The sequence below is a fragment of the Gorilla gorilla genome, chromosome 18 (assembly GCF_029281585.2).
Source record: "Gorilla gorilla gorilla isolate KB3781 chromosome 18, NHGRI_mGorGor1-v2.1_pri, whole genome shotgun sequence".
Taxonomy (NCBI): Eukaryota; Metazoa; Chordata; class Mammalia; order Primates; family Hominidae; genus Gorilla; species Gorilla gorilla.
In genome coordinates, this window is record NC_073242.2 from 11,162,774 (window position 1) to 11,178,732 (window position 15,959).

A 15,959-nucleotide genomic window follows, 5' to 3' on the forward strand; every position below is an offset into this window, starting at 1 on the left:
ATCTCATCTTGAACTCTAGTTCCTATAATCCCCATGTCTCGTGAGAGGGACCCGGTGGGAGGTAATTGAATGATGGGGCCAGTTACCTCCATGCTGTTCTTGTAATAGTGAGTGAGTTCTCACGAGATCTGATGGGTTTATATGAGGCTTTCCCCCTGCTTTGCTCGGCCCTTGTCCTTCCTGCTGCCATGTGAAGAGGGACATACTTGCTTCCCCTTCCACCATGATTGTAAGTTTCCTGAGGCCTCTCCAGCCATGCTGAACTGTGAGTCAACCTCTTTCCTTTATAAATTACCAAGCCTCATATATGTCTTTACTTGCAGTGTGAGAACAGACTAATATAACCCAGCTGAGATATTTTGATGATGGTGATGGAGAAGAGAATGATCATTTGTCCTATTTACCTAAAGTGACTACTTGTTTCCTCTGCTTATTTCTTCTATTTCAAGCATTAGAGTTACTTCCATTGAGAAGGTAATGTCAAAATGTAGCTTAAATTATCAGCTCTCTCTCTGTTCTTACCCTTCCTCTTTCTTTCCTTTCATAAGACAAAGGAATGCATAAGACAGCTTTATCTTGGCATGTATCATTGTTGCATTTACTCTTTGATTTAATCAAATCGTGTTTGATCATTCACTCTGTGCTTGCCATTCCAGTAGTGCTGGGGATATGCTGTCCTATAAGACAGACATAGGTCTCTGCTTTTGAGAGCTTTACAATCCAGTAGCCTCCAGGTCTTCAGCCCAGCTCTATATTTTATAGGTCCTATGACTCTATGAAAATGTCCTCATTGCTTTCTTCTACTTTGTTTTCTTTGATTCTGCCACTCAGACTATGAGATATTCTGTCCTAACATTTAGCATTACAATTGGCCTTTCTACATATTGTTTTGTCAGTCTATATCCTACCACCTGGCTGCTTCCTGCTCTTCAAGAACATCAGGTTAGACATCAGTTCTTCTGGAAAACCTTACCTGATAAATCATTTTGTTTCTTAAATTTATCTTCTCTGGGCACATTCCCTATTGCACTGTAAATCTCTAGGCTATTCTATGACTCCTGCCAGCCTGTAGCTATAGAGGTACCTGGGCTATGTCTATCTTATTCACCACTGTAGCCCCCAAACATAGCACAGTCCCTGACATCCAACAGATACTCAATACCTAACTCCTGAAACAATTGCGTGAGTATCATGCTCTTGCCTATTTGGACAGTTCATTGCCCTTGCTTTCTGGCAATCTCTCCTAATTTCATTTCTTCCAAGTCCGACTATCATTCATTTTATGACAGCCTTTTTTTTTCAGCTGGCAAACTATGAGAGGCTAAAACTTATGCAACACACAATGAAAGACAAGGTCATATTTTATCGTCTTTGCCTGTTGCAGTAACCAGATTAGACATCTTTCTACAAGTGAGGCGAATGCAAGCCAACCGATATCTATCATGTCAAACACCTGATTACGATGTGCAAAAGAAAAAGAGGGAACCATTAAAGATACATGGACAAGCACCTGCCCTTAAGGAGCTTACAACATTACGGGAGGTCTCTGGTTTCATGTAAGAAAATCGAATAATTAAAAATACAGGCAGATGCTTGGCTTTGTGCATTCTTTATAAACAATGTAGGGGTGGCAGGTAGTTGCTAAGTTTTCACCATATCATGCCTCCACAAAGCCATTGGATTGTTTAGACTATGTTTACGTACCCAGCTTTGAAAAGGGGCTGAAGAAGAAATAGAAGATATGTTGATTCGTGGTAGTGAGGCATAAAGTTTTTTTGTTTGTTTGTTTGTTTTGTTTTGTTTATTATACTTTAAGTTTTAGGGTACATGTGCACATTGTGCAGGTTAGTTACATATGTATACATGTGGTGAGGCATAAACTTTTATGATGGGTAGAAAACTTTATAATGTGTTATAAGAAGAAATGATTCTGAATTGGCTGGGAGTACTGGCTCATGCCTGTAATCCCAGAACTTTGAAAGGCCAAGATGGGCAGATCACCTGAGGTCAGGGTTTGAGACCAGCCTGGCCAACATGGTGAAACTCCCTGTCTACTAAAAATACAAAAATTAGCCAAGTGTGGTGGCAGGTGCCTGTAATCCTAGCTACTCGGGAGCCCGAGGCAGGAGAATTGCTTGAATCTGGGACACTGAGGTTGCAGTGAGCTGAGATCGCACCACTGCACTCCAGCCTGGGTGACAGAGTGAGACTCTGTCTCAAAAAAAATAAATAACTAATTCTATATTTATCCGTGTCCAAGATTATGGTATCCACTCCTTGCACTACTTTTTATCTAGAATGTGTATTTTTCTCTTCACTAGAACATTCTGTCATCTGTAACCTAATCCCATTGGGGAGGGTATTTGATTATCCTTTCGTTAGTGTGACTTAATGCTCCCAATTTTCCAAATCTAGCAAGAGATCCTTGGTGACATTCTTAGTGGGATGCCGTAGTCAGCAACGTTCACGGCAGAGTTGCTGTCTCTCTAAGCGATTTGGTTCTCTTTGTATGTATAAGGACTTCCTCTCTTACAAAGAAAGTTGTGTCACATTCAATCTATCAATTTCCTCCTTTAGAAGGAGGCAGAGAATACTCTGGACAGCTATGATGGAATAAGTCACACAGTGATATTATCTCAAATTATATCTGTAGGGTAACTGCAAGTCAGGTATTTAAGGGGACAGAATCCATCCTTTTCCCCTTGTGGATTTGGTTAAATGTAGTAGTATTAGCAATGGCACAAGTCGTCTAAATTTATCTTGAATGCGAATTTGACACTGATGTTACTCTGGTGGTAGTAGCAAGAACTTTTCCCCCTTTAGAAAAAGTGGGCTGGTGAAAGGAGATGGATTATGAAAGTCTGTTCAGGATTGAGGCTTCCCGCATACCCAGGAGGTGGAGAATCCCTATTGAATTAAAATTCAAAATGCATCTGTCTGTTCTTTCCCTTACAAAAATTCACTTTTGCCAATGTTTATTTGCATGGTTTGATTTTCTGCTTGTCCATATGCCCTTCTGTCCATACAAGTATGTTTATGACAGTGATGGGCAGCCAGCTGTCACTCAGGAATGGATGGCAGTGGTGATGGTTGGTTGGTATTGATAGCCAAGTACTTACTACAGCTGAGCTTTCTGGTCTTGACTGTGTATTATAGTTATGCCAGAGGTTATCATGGGGGAAAATGGATGAACGGTACCCAAGACCTTCTTCTACATTTTTTTAAACTTTTTGTATAATTATATCTCTATGATTATTTGAAAATAAAAAATTAAGAATAATGGCAGTCATAGGCTAGGCTCTGGGTTCGGAATTGGGTTGGTACAAGTTTCTTCATGGAACCATCATGACCTGAGATAATTTTCTTAGCGTCTCAGAGCCTATTATTTATCAAATGAAGATAAAGTCTGTGCCCGTATCATCGGGCTGTGGGTTGCATTGATGGAAGTTCTATTTATAGAACATTTAGGGCAGTGGCAAGCATGTGGCTTAAGCCCTTCTAATTGTATTATTGTTATTATCGAGAATTTTATAAGTAACACTGTCATCATTAACGTGATTAACCTACCTGGGTTCTGGATCTTAGGGTGGCAGGAACACGGTCTTGTGCCTTTTTGACAACCTCTAATTTTGCCTAGGATACTAGAAGGCTTTGTCAGAATGTCTCAAAAATATTTTATGGTGAATTGTTCCACCATAACTCTCACAAATATCACCTCTTATCTCAGCCCACAAAAAGGTCAATTATAGATAAAGGAAAGGAACTCATCGTTGCCGAAAGACTTAGATATGAGGTCTGGATTTGCACTTATTCACTTCAAGACTTTATGTTTCCTTATCTGTGAAGTGGGTGTGCTAAAAATGAGTTTATTACTCTAGCTCCCGTGGAGAGGAAGTGACATTGTATATATATATAGTGACTAACATTGTCTGATACTTAGAAGGTGCTGGAAGAATACCAGCTGCTCTGGCTGTTAGTTTGTATTAATAACAGGCAATAATAAGGCATTTGCAGCAATTTCACAAACAGACAGGTGAAGCCCTACGCAGCGTGCCTTTCCAGCAAGAAATGTTTCAGTGCAATGTTAGGATATTCCAATGGGGAAACTTTTTTCAGTAATGCAGGGCAACGGTGGGTGGTTTTGACCTTGCTCTCAGTGCCCCGAGGTGCTGAGTGAGTCAGAACATGTCTCAGTACTAGTAAAAATGAAGGGACTAGCTTGGGATTCATTTTTTATTCTACAAAACGTTTTGAATGCTTTTGTATATGTGTGTGGGTGCTCGCATGTGTGTGCACCTCAGACACTGTTTGAGATGCTTGAGGCAACAGTGATAGACAAAAAAAAAAAAAAAAAGTAAACCAGACAGGGTTCCTATACTCATAGAGTTCACAGTCCAGTTGGAGACAGACACCAAAATGTGTATATAATGTCATACTTTGACAGGGCTTTTAAATGGCGAGACAGGGTCCTCTGAGACCCTGGAAAAGTGAGAAACTTCATCTTCCTAAGTGCTTGATGCCGTTGGTTGGGAACTTCACTTGTTCTGGATGTTGCTAATTTTTTAAGGGCTAAGCACATATTTCCCTTTGGAATTATCACCTCAGAAGTGGCCATATCCAGGTCTCTGACTTGTACAGAGTACCATAAATATTTTATTGTCAGTGACTTTTAAAGAGTTGAGAAAAACAACCTCTCCGTTGCCTTCTGTAACTCCAAATGGAAAATCAGGATGGAACATTTTGCAAACATGACACCTCCTCACTGCAAGTCGACCGCCCACTCGGTTGGCTTGTGTTTCTGGGGCTGGTGTTTGTCAGCCATGGCAAGATGGCTTCCATCCTCTCTCTGTGCTTCCCTACTGAGCCAGAGAAGTGAAATGAGACAAGTAGCTTTGCTGGAATCTGTAACATGGATTCTGTCATCTTTGTTGTTTGTTGGATTTTACGAATTATGGCTTCAGCACAACTTTAGAGTTCTTTGTTCAAGAGATAATTTTCTGGCCAGGTGCAGTGGCTCATGCCTGTAATCCTAGCACTTTGGGAGGCTGAGGTGAGTGGATCACAAGGTCAGGAGATCGAGACCATCCTGTCTAACATGGTGAAACACCGTCTCTACTAAAAATACAAAAAAATAGCCGGGCATGGTGACGGGTACCTGTAGTCCCAGCTACTTGGGAGGCTGAGGCAGGAGAACTGCTTGAACCCAGGAGGCAGAGTTTGCAGTGAGCGGAGATCGCCCCACTGCACTCCAGCCTGGGTGACAGAGCAAGACTCTGTCTCAAAAAAAAAAAAAAAAAAAAAAAATTCTGTAAGCTGGCATAGTTACCAGAACAAAACAAAAGTTTATATGTTTATCTAAATGAGGTCAGATCTGAATTCATCTCCAGGTATTTAAGAATATACAATGTAGGATTCTGACAGATTTGGGTACCTGGCATTAGCAAGTTGTGTGAGCATGAGCAAGTAATCCCACCTAGCTTGAAAAAGAAGATAAAAATACGCGGTACGTTGGATTCTTGTTAAATGAGGTAATGTAGGCAAAGCTACTTTGTTGAATTTTGTATGTTTGGTGCTTAGAACAATAATCAGTTCATAATTGGTGTGCAAGAAAAGATTTCTCTTCCTCGTTACCAGACATCATCATCACCATCACCATTATTACCATCACCATCATCATCATCATCATCATCACCACCACCACCATCTTTGCCTTTATCTTATTGTGGATTCCGTAACAAGAATTCTTCAATAAGACTCATAATAAGATTATGTTAAAATTCTGGTTCTTTCCCTTACTAATGTACTAGATCCATGTGTTGGAAAGTGTTTTCCATTTGTTTAGCACCTCAGTTTTCTTATCTGCCAAAGGTACCATAATGAGGTACGTGATCTGCCAAAGGTACCATAATGAGTTTAGTATTCACTAGAGTAGGTTAGAGTCCAACACACATCACTTCTTCCTGGGTTCTCCAGAGGAAGAACTTCACTGGACTGGAAGGAGGACCAGTTTTATCCCCACAATGGGACATATGTGCATACAGGAGTTTCTAGATTATAAAATACATTCCAGGAGATTTTTCCCTCTAAAGCATCGTAAGAGTCTCACTGTGAAGAATAATATATATTACTATTTATATTTTATGAGTAAGGAAACTGGGTCACATAAAGGTTGAATGACTTGCCAATAGTTTCACCATTATGCTATTGATGCCTCAATATTTGACTTTGATTTCATAGTCACAGCATTAAAAGGTTAGATAGCAACACTAGAAATTACCTGGCCTATCATACTGTTTTTCCATTTATTTATTTTTACCCCAATTCATAAAAGATTTTACACTCTGAACCCATTCCTCCACATAAAGTTTCCATGAAACAATATAAACTCTTAACTATTTTATTCTCTCATGTGTGTAGATTATTTCATTTAAAGAATGTTGGTACGACGATCCCCTACATGGGTCTTACAGCCTAAGAGATCAGACTGACAGAATAAAAAACACAGAACATTTTTCTCCAGGATTGTGTATCAGAACTATCTGGGGCAACTTTTGACAGTGCCCATCCCTGGATCCCACCCTCAGAGATTCTGAGGCAGTAGGTCTGGTGTGAAGCCTTGGAACGTGATTTTTTTTTTTCTTTGTTTTTTTTTTTTTTGAGACGGAGTCTTGCTGTGTCACCCAGGTTGGAGTGCAGTGGCGCGATCTTGGCTCACTGCAAGCTCCGCCTCCCAGGTTCACGCCATTCTTCTGCCTCAGCCTCCCAAGTAGCTGGGACTACAGGCGCCCACTACCACGCCTTGCTAATTGTTTGTAATTTTAGTACAGACGGGATTTCACCGTGTTAGCCAGGACGGTCTCGATGTCCTGACCTCGTGATCCGCCCGCCTCGGCCTTCCAAAGTGCTGGGATTACAGGCATGAGCCACGGCGCCCGGCCGGAATCTGTTATTTTTAAAAGAATACATAAGGAGCTCATGCTCCACTGACTAAGGACCCATGTTCTGTTGCATCTATCTGATTGTTTCCAGCTGAAACTCTAACTCTTTGTCTATTTAAGTTTTTTTTTTCTTTTCTTTTTGAGATGGAGTCTCACCCTATCACCCAGGCTGGAGTGCAGTGATGCAATCTTGGATCACTGCAAACTCAACCTCCCGGGTTCAAGCGATTCTCGTGCCTCAGCCTCCAAAGTAGCTGGGATTACAGGCACCTGCCACAATGCCTGGATAATTTTTGTATTTTTAGTAGAGATGGAGTTTTAGCAGGTTGGTCTCAAAGTCCTGACCTCAAGTGATCCGCCTGCCTCAGCCTTCTTAAGTGCTGAGATTACAAGTGTGAGCCACCGCGCCTGGCCAGTTGTTTTGTTGTCGTTTGTTTTTGAGTATTTTCTCCATTATTCCCTAGGACATTAATGCTTTCACCAAGGAATTGTCCGTCTTGGTCTTGTCTCTCTTTCCAAGGTTGAAGGACAGAAGTTGGCTTCTCAGTTGAGGACAAGAGCTTATGGTTTGTGCGAATGGCTGCTGTCCTCGCATACTGAGCTGGAGTCTTGTGAGACAGGGCCTCTTGTCCTCTGTGGTTATGTGGTTAGAGAGGGGAGCTGACACATCCTTTTAAAGAAACTGAAAGGGCTGCTTGTTTTAACTCTCACTCTGTGATGCATTGCAGAGATCCCAAAGGTATGATTGGAAATGGAAACGTAAGGACAGGCACAAATACTATGTATCCAGATTTTCTTTCCAATGTTGAAGAGCTGGGAATTAAAAAGAAAAACCTCGCCCAGGGGCCACCTGAACTAGAACCTGCAAAACAGACAAGCAGAAAGGTTGAATTCTTCCAGGCGGTCCCTTCCGCCCTCACCTCCTCGTCTGTTATACAATTTAATTACAACTTTAATCACTTCAGAAACCCCATCCATTCCCTCCAGGAGGGGAAGATCTCTCTTTCCATAGCAAGGAGGCTTGGTGATAAGCAGCTATCTGTAGGAACGGTGCATGGGACTCTCAAAACCTCTCCCTTGACAAGCAAGAAAGACGTGAGCAAATAATAACTGAAATTGTTTTGACATTTCACTCTGGTGGTTGTAGTTTTCATAATAAAGGAAGAACAAAGTACTTGCAGCTTTAAATAAAGAGGCTGCATTTGGCATTGATGTGGGATTTCACTGGGGAATTTTTTGTATGAGTTCTTGTTTTTGCTCACTGGGAGAGAGAAAAGAAAACGATAAGCCATGAAAAGACAAAAGTCCAAGAAAAGGAGAAAGCAAGACCCCTGTACTTTTTCTTGATAGCATTTGTCACCCCTGGAATATTGCAGTCATCTTCGTATTTATTTTTTGTTTCTTGAAGTCTGCTGCTGCACTTGACCGTAAGGTCTCTAGGGACAAAGATGGTTTTGGATTTTGCTTACCGTTGCATTAAATGTGAATGAATGAATTCATTTACATAATGTGTACTAGGAGCCAAGCCCTGTGTGTGTGTGTTTGTGTGTGTGTGTGTGTGTGTCTGTGTGTGGCTTTTGGTGATGTGATTTTTAATTAGATCCTTACAGTAATATGGTGAAGCTACTCATCATTGGTCCCATTAAACAGAAGCAAAAACTAGTGCTTGGAGTATCACAATAACTTGTCTAAGATTACACAGCCAGTCTGCAAAAGAGCTGGATTTCAAAATCTTCCAAGTCGTCATCAGTTATGATATTTTTAAGATCGATTTGCAGTTAACCACACAGCTTTATTACAAATTCATGCTCTCTGATGTACTCACAGTATTTTTCAAAATTTACCTATTGCTATCTCTCTATCTCTTTAAACTGTTTTCATCCTTCCTCTATCTCTTCCCTTTTATCCCTGAATGTTTGCCCTCCCCTCTTAAGAAAAAATAAGATAGTAGCAAGCTCCCTGCTGGATTTTATAACTTTGCATACCATATATTTAGTTTAGTAATGAAAAATTCCAGCTCCAGGCGATGAGATGCATAGAATCGCATTTCTAATGTTTTTTAAACATCTATTAATGTGGTCGAGCACTGGGTTGTTTTTTTTTTGGTTTTTTTTTTTTTCCCTTCCTCCTCTATATAATCATCTGCTCAGTGGTGCGCTGTGAAACTGAGAGTAGGAGCCAGAGGAGGAGCAAGCTGTGATTGATGGGCCAGGCCTTCCTGGCAGAAAAAGTGCCATCTGGGTTGGTTTTGGGAGCAGTCAGATGTTGAGGGGGAGGTCAGCCAGGCGGCCTCAGCCCCCCACCTTCCTCAACACCCCGATCATCCACACATTGCACAGCGCGCACACCCTCGCTCGTAATTGAGGCGTGCTTGGGGCAGATGCTTTGTGGTGTGGGACAAGAACAGCTGCTAAGTTTATGGAGGAGAAAGGAAGCAGGATGGTGCAGCAGGTATTTTTGGTTTTTTTTTCCATTTAATCTTTCACTCAAAATTGTGATTTGAATGAAGCTGAAAGCTTTTCTTGTGTTAAGTCCGTGCTGTCGGTGATACCTGGCTTGCTCCTTGAATCATGCCTGGGGAAAGGAGAGGAGTTTTGGTGAAGAGAGTGTGTGTGTGTATGTGTGTGTGTGTGTGTGTGTGTGTGCGCGCGCGCTTTCTGCTTGATGTGTGGAACTGAGCTGATCTTAGAACCAGCAGGTTAATGGTGTCCTTTTTCATTTTTCTTCTTTGTTTGAATGCCCCTAGGGCATGATGCAGTTTAGCTCAATTCAGTTCTGCACAAGAGGGTTTCTCTGAATATGCGCGATTTCTTGCCAGAGAAGTGGCGTAGACCATGCTCCTAAACTAAAGTAAAACAAACTGTCAGCAAGACTGAAAACTGCAAGCAACCATCAAGAATGGATAGTTTTCCTCCAGTGAGTCCATGCTGGTGGGGGGTGCCACTGCAGGAGCTGCTGCTTTCCTGGGCTGTGTGGGCATATGTGATCAGCTGGCTTATTAGGTTTTGACAATTCCTATGCATTTCTTCATTATAAGGGTTGAGTTTAGGCCAGAGGAGGTTCTCCACAGCAGGAAATAAACTGGGGACAAGTAAATTCCAGATGCAGAAAGGGAGGGTGTGCTCAAGAAGTTTGACTATAAAGGTGGGGAAATACAGGCGTGTGAGTGTGCACACACACATACCCACACAGGAAAATACTTGCCTATTTTAAAGTTCACCTGGACGGCTATGAAAGCTGGTACTTTGCCTTCTCAGTGAAAGTCAGGTAGTTACATGGAAAAGAATAGACCCATTTCCTGTTCGGCCACTTAAAGATTATTTTTCAGTTGAAATACGGTTTGCATTCTATTTTCAGCCAAAAGGTTTTGCAAAGCCTGACTGGCTACCACTCTTGTTTCTCTTGTTAGTTTCTCAAAACTACTTTATTAAACCACTCAGGGCAACAAATGGGAGAAAGGCAATGTCTTGGGGAAAAAACAACAACAACAACAAAACTCTATCATCTTATTTTCTCTCTGACTCTGTCTCCTGAGTCCACTTCAGAGAGAAAATTCAGGGTTCAGGATATTTTAGGGACCAAAGAAATTCTCTGAGCATCAGAAGAGTGGCCCTCTGATTGCATGCATACAAGAGTCGACACACTATGCTAATAGTCAGATTACAGTGTTTGTCTTAAAATAGCAATGATAGCCGGGCTATTTCATGCTTCAGTAAAATATTTAAATTGAAATGACTTTTTTTTTTTTGCTTTTATGAATCAGACTTGGTTGCATTTTAATAATCCTTTTGCTCTTGGTAACTGGCATGAAAGCTACACGTTGGGGTGTCTTAAGTAATGACAGGTTTCCATCATCCTGCTGTCGTTGAGTTGCTCTCGTTGACTGAGAGGTTTGGTGACTGAGGACAAGGAAGTTTCTTCTGTGTTTATCCTAATAAATGTTGTTTATTTCAAGCTTCTAGTCAGTTGTGCAGTAGCAATAGTGGGTCTTAAAGCGTGAGATCTTGGCCTTCTTTCATCCTCCTTTTGTGTACTGAGCAACAACTCAAGAAAGTCCAGGCACTGAAATTAAATGTTAAGTTTGCAAAAGCTCCTGAAGCATTTGCTTGATGATGTGGGGAACACTTGTGAGGCAGATCATCCTGCTCATCAACTAGGAACACCCACAAGCACCCTGACTCTGCAGATATCAGAAGCTCTCTAATCATTCCACTTATTTAGGGAAAGGTGGGGGTTTGGCATTGGAGTAGAAGAAAGAAGGCAGCTTCTGCAAATGAGGGAATGTCTAGTCAGAATGCTCCAAATAATTTTGCCTGTCACTGTCCCCTACATGAAGTTGGCTTCAGCTTCCAACCCAGGAGCCTGTTCGTGTGCCTAGGATTTGCTGTGACCTGGAGTGGAAAAGGTGCCCTTAATGTCAGTGTATTTTTCCAGAAAATACATTTCAGCCAAGCTAAGAATCCAGGAATGTCACTAGGGAGGAAACAAAGACATCTCTGGAGCCATTTGAAGGTGAAAAATAATTCCACAGGAAGTACAATGGTCTTAATTAAATATTAGCTGTAATTAGCCTAAAGTGCAAATGTTGGGAATATTAATTAGGGTCTCTCTGGAAAGGCTGTCAGTGTTAATAAGTAACTGTAGGGGGTCCCACCAACATCTGTTTGAGAACTCCAGGTACAGGATGAAATCTGGAGCCCCATGTTCCTGGATGCTAACTGCAGGCTCCTTGGCTACCATGGACTCAGTCCCTAGAGCATGGTGCTCTGTGTTTGCCAGAATTGCACAACTCATGGTAGAGGTGGGTGGCTTGCTTTGGCACCAGTGGTGCCCCCACCTGGCCCTTGCCTTTCCTCGGATAGCCTCAAAGCATTTCAAAGTCAGGCGTCAGGCTTGAGGTAGTGCAGAAGTTTCCCAGGCTGCTGCCCCACTCCTTTCGAATGGTCACCCACCCAACCTGGCCATTGGAATTGCTGGCATATTTGAATCAACTACCCTAGTCCCTGGCTTCCTCACAGGGAGTAACATACCAACAGCTAAACACAGGTCCATGGTGTATGTGATAGAGAGGGCATTGCTTATTTAAAAATGGGAAGTGGACAGGCGCGGTGGCTCATGTCTGTAATCCCAGCACTTTGGGAGGACAAGGCGGATGGATCACTTGAGGCCAGCAGTTCGGGACCAGCCTGGCCAACATAGTAAAACCCCGTCTCTACTAAAAATACAAAAAATTAGCCAGTCATCATGGCGGGTGCCTGTAATCCCAGCTACTCTGGAGGCTGAGGCAGGAGAATCACTTGAACCTGGGAGGAGGAGGTTGCAGTGAGCCGAGATCCCACCGTTACACTCCAGCTTGGGTAACAGGAGCAAAACTCTGTCTCAAAAAAATAAAAATAAAAATAATGAATGAATGAATGAATGAAGTGAACTCTCCACCAGGTGATCTCTTGCTAGATGAGAAATGCCTTGGTTTAACTCTTGGCTTCCCTGACAACTACCTGTGACTGTGACCTCGAATAATTATTTCCCAGCTTTGGTCTGGAGCATCTTTGATGACAAGGTGAATTGAGATTAGAGATGCATTGCACGCAAAGTAGGGATTCTGGACCTTGGCACTATTAACATTTGGGGTGGGACAGTCTTTTGTGGTTCACGGCAGTCCTGTACACTGTAAGATGTTTAGCAGCATGCCTGGCCTCCACCCACTAGATGGCAGTAGCACATCCTCCCTCATTTGTGACAAAACTGTCTCCAGTCATTGCCTAATGTCCTGTGGGGAGCAGTCACACCTCTGTAAGAACTACCGGTATGAGGCGCCCAGCACAGTGCCTGCCACCTATTAGGTTTTCTTCTGAGGACCAGTGAGGAGAAGGTGCTGCTTTTCATGGAAGTCTGAGGCCATCATGAACCTTCTGCTCATAAGCCCACTTATGCAGATTTAAAGCCTGTGTGCATGTGAGTTTACAGGTCAAAGATCTGCGGATGGAAAGTAAATTCCCCAAAAGATTCTGACTCACTGTTTTTGCACCATTTTCAATATTGCCAGTCTCCAAGTCTAGCTATCACCCCTCTTTGGTTTGGAGAGTATACAGCCCCTTTCTCTCTCTTTCTACTTCACTGCCTGCTTTATTTCCTGCCCAAACTATTTATGCAATAATGGCTTCTTAACTGGTGATCCCATATCTAATGACATTCTGCCACAGCTATTAGAAAACATTTTCCACAAAGGACCAGATGATAGATCATTCAGTCTTGGTGGGCTGGGCAGTCTCTGTCACAGCTACCCAACTCTGCCTTTGTAGTACAAAAGTGGCTACAGACAGTAAACAAATGAGCATGGATTTGTTCCAATAAAACTGTATTTACAAAAACAAAATTTGGGCCAGGTTTGCCTCATGAGTCGTTTGCTAGGTCCGCTCTTCATCCCCCTACCCTATCTCCTGCTGCCAGACTAGGCTTTACAGAGCCCAGAGGTCATTTTTCAAGCACATATTCACTTGGCAAACATTTATAAATGTCCACTTTGCAGCTAGTATGCTGTTGGACCATGGAGATGGGACAGGGAATATGTCACAGTGTCCTGTTTTCAGGGAGCTCACAGACAAATAATCAGGCCATGGCAGTGCTTGGTGCTGTGTGAGCTGTGGCCACTAGCTGCAGTGGAGCAGAGGGGATGGGCAACTGACCAGGTTTCAGCATCAAGGAAAGCCTGCTGGAGGAGGGACTCTTGATGCGGACTGAAGGAAGAGTAAGGACTAGTTGGGCAAGGGGGTAGGTGAGGCTTTCCAAGCTGAGGGGCGGTAAATGTGAAGACTTGATGGGGTTGAGAGGATGGAGCTCTTCTCCCTTAACTGACCATAAGCTTCTGGAGGGCATGACCCTTCTGTCTTCAATATAGAGATAGCTCGAAGTCTACAAGGAGCCTTAGCTCTTTTGCAAGAACTAGTAGGCATGGGCCACTTTTCCTGAGCTTGCTCTGCACTGATGGAAAGCCCCAGGGTTATATATGTTCCTGGTGAAAGTATCTTCTGCTGGAGGTAGAGGAGGGAAGCCTTTGTCTTCATATGATCATTGTCTGTACCACTGCTTGTGTGATTATTCTGTGCTTCCCTGTAAGAGTTTACACAAGTCTACCTTTCACTTCAGAGATGGGCCAGGTAGAAGGTTGGGGAGGCAGAAACAGATCTTTGAGCAGAAGCTGCCTCTGGCACAGTGAATTTCTCATCAGATGGTTCCCAAGATCCCAACATTTCTGGGGCTTTTCATCACCCATAGAGAAGTGACATCGCTATGAAATTTCTGTACAGAAGGATATGTTCCTTGAACAGCCCAGAAAAAGAAAAGATGCTAGTTTAGTTATAAAACAGCAGAAGTTTTTTTTTAATTAGTCAAGACCCTTTTGGTTGTAAGTAACAGAAAAAGTAGCTTAAAAAATGAGACAAAGGGTACAAAGTGTCAGTTTTGCAAGACAGATACATTCTGGAGATTTAAGTACATCATGGAAACAAGAGTTAAAAATACTGTATTATATACTGGAAATGTGCTAAGAGGATAGATCTTAAATTAAATCTCACCACACACACATACACACACACACACACACACAAATGGAAATCATGTAGAAGTGATGGATATGCTAATTACCTGGAATGTGGTCACTTCACAATGTATACATATGTCAAAACATCAAGTTATACACCTTACATGTATAATTTTTATGTTAATGGTATCTTAGTAAAGCTGTTAAAATATGGGACATTTACTGACTTGTGTAACTAAAACAAACAGGGATGGTGCTAACTGCGGGTAAAGCTGAATTCAACACTTCAAATGATGTCACTGGGACTCAGTAGAAACCTCTCTGTTCCTCAGTTTCTTCTCTCCATTTTCCTCTAGGTTGGCCTCACCTGTAGGGAGGTCCCCTTCAAGTGGCAGTTCTTTGTTGTTGTTGTTGTTGTTGAGATGGAATCTTGCTCTGTGGCCCAGGCTGGAGTGCAGTGGTGCACTCTCAGCTCACTGCAACTTCCACCTCCCACATTCAAGTGGTTCTCCTGCCTCAGTGTCCGGAGTAGCTAAGATTACAGGCATGTGCCACCATGCCTGGCTAATTTTTGTATTTTTAGTAGAGGCAGGGTTTCACCATGTTGCCCAGTCTGGTTTTGAACTCCTGACCTCAAGTGATCCACCCACCTTGGCCTCCCAAAGTGCTGGAATTACAGGCGTGAGGCAACATGCCCACCCTAAGTGTCAGTTCTTGGCAACTCCAGGCTTATGATATTTTTACAGCTGCCCATCACAGTGGAAAGAGAACTTCTTCCCCAAAACTACAGCAAAATCCCAGGGTGACTGGGACTCAGTGGTGTGACTAGGGCTTAACGCACTAATGGACTCACTAGATAGATGTGCATGAACCCAAATCCATGGGACTATCTCAGTGGGACCATCTGATTGGCCAGGCTGGTGTCCTATGGCTCATCTCGCAGCGACTAGGAGCTGGGTTCAACTGTATCTGCACCATACAGGCTGAGAGTGGGACTGTCCCCCAAAAGGAAACTGGGGTCTTGTTGAAGAAACATGAGTGGAGACAGACCAGCAATATCACTACATGTCTTCTTTGGCTTCCCAAGGATGGACAGGGTTAACTGCTCATGGATAGCAACTCAGCCTCAGCATAGGCACACCCTCCATGGCCCCAGTGCTATGGGAAAATGTTAGAAAGAGAAAGAAATGCTCGTGCCCTTTTGTTTCCAGTGGCACAGACATTTGGCGAAATTTGTCTGGAGGAGGGAAGAGCCTGATGGGAATGATTTACTTGTAAAATGTTTAAACTTATCCTAAGCTTAGTTCTCTTCCAAGTGTCATCTTTAACATTCTAATTAAGGTCCCTTCTAAACAAATGCACCAGCTCTGTGTGCTGCTCTGAGAACAAACTTTTTTTTTCCCTCTCTTCTTTCTGTCATCATGTTTTTGCTGCACTCAAATTGCTTTAGAGAAAGAGGATTTCGGATGTTGGTGGCAAGT

At 42.6% G+C, this 15,959-nt stretch overlaps 1 protein-coding gene across 33 annotated transcripts in view; it reads left to right on the forward strand.

Annotated features, from left to right (window-relative positions):
- RBFOX1 (RNA binding fox-1 homolog 1) overlaps positions 1–15,959 on the forward strand; it is a 2,483,553-nt gene that overhangs the window by 2,274,068 nt on the left and 193,526 nt on the right. For 2 of the 33 annotated variants that reach the window (XM_055365248.2, XM_019012253.3), the window contains exon 1: positions 9,107–9,389. The exons of 28 other annotated variants lie outside the window; for them this stretch is intronic. In XM_055365248.2, the coding sequence (XP_055221223.1) occupies positions 9,357–9,389 (33 nt within the window). In that variant the 5' untranslated portion in view covers positions 9,107–9,356. Of the gene's footprint in view, positions 1–9,102; positions 9,390–15,959 lie in introns of those variants that run through there. 3 more of the 33 variants (XM_055365237.2, XM_055365245.2, XM_055365236.2) reach the window with 3 other exon arrangements.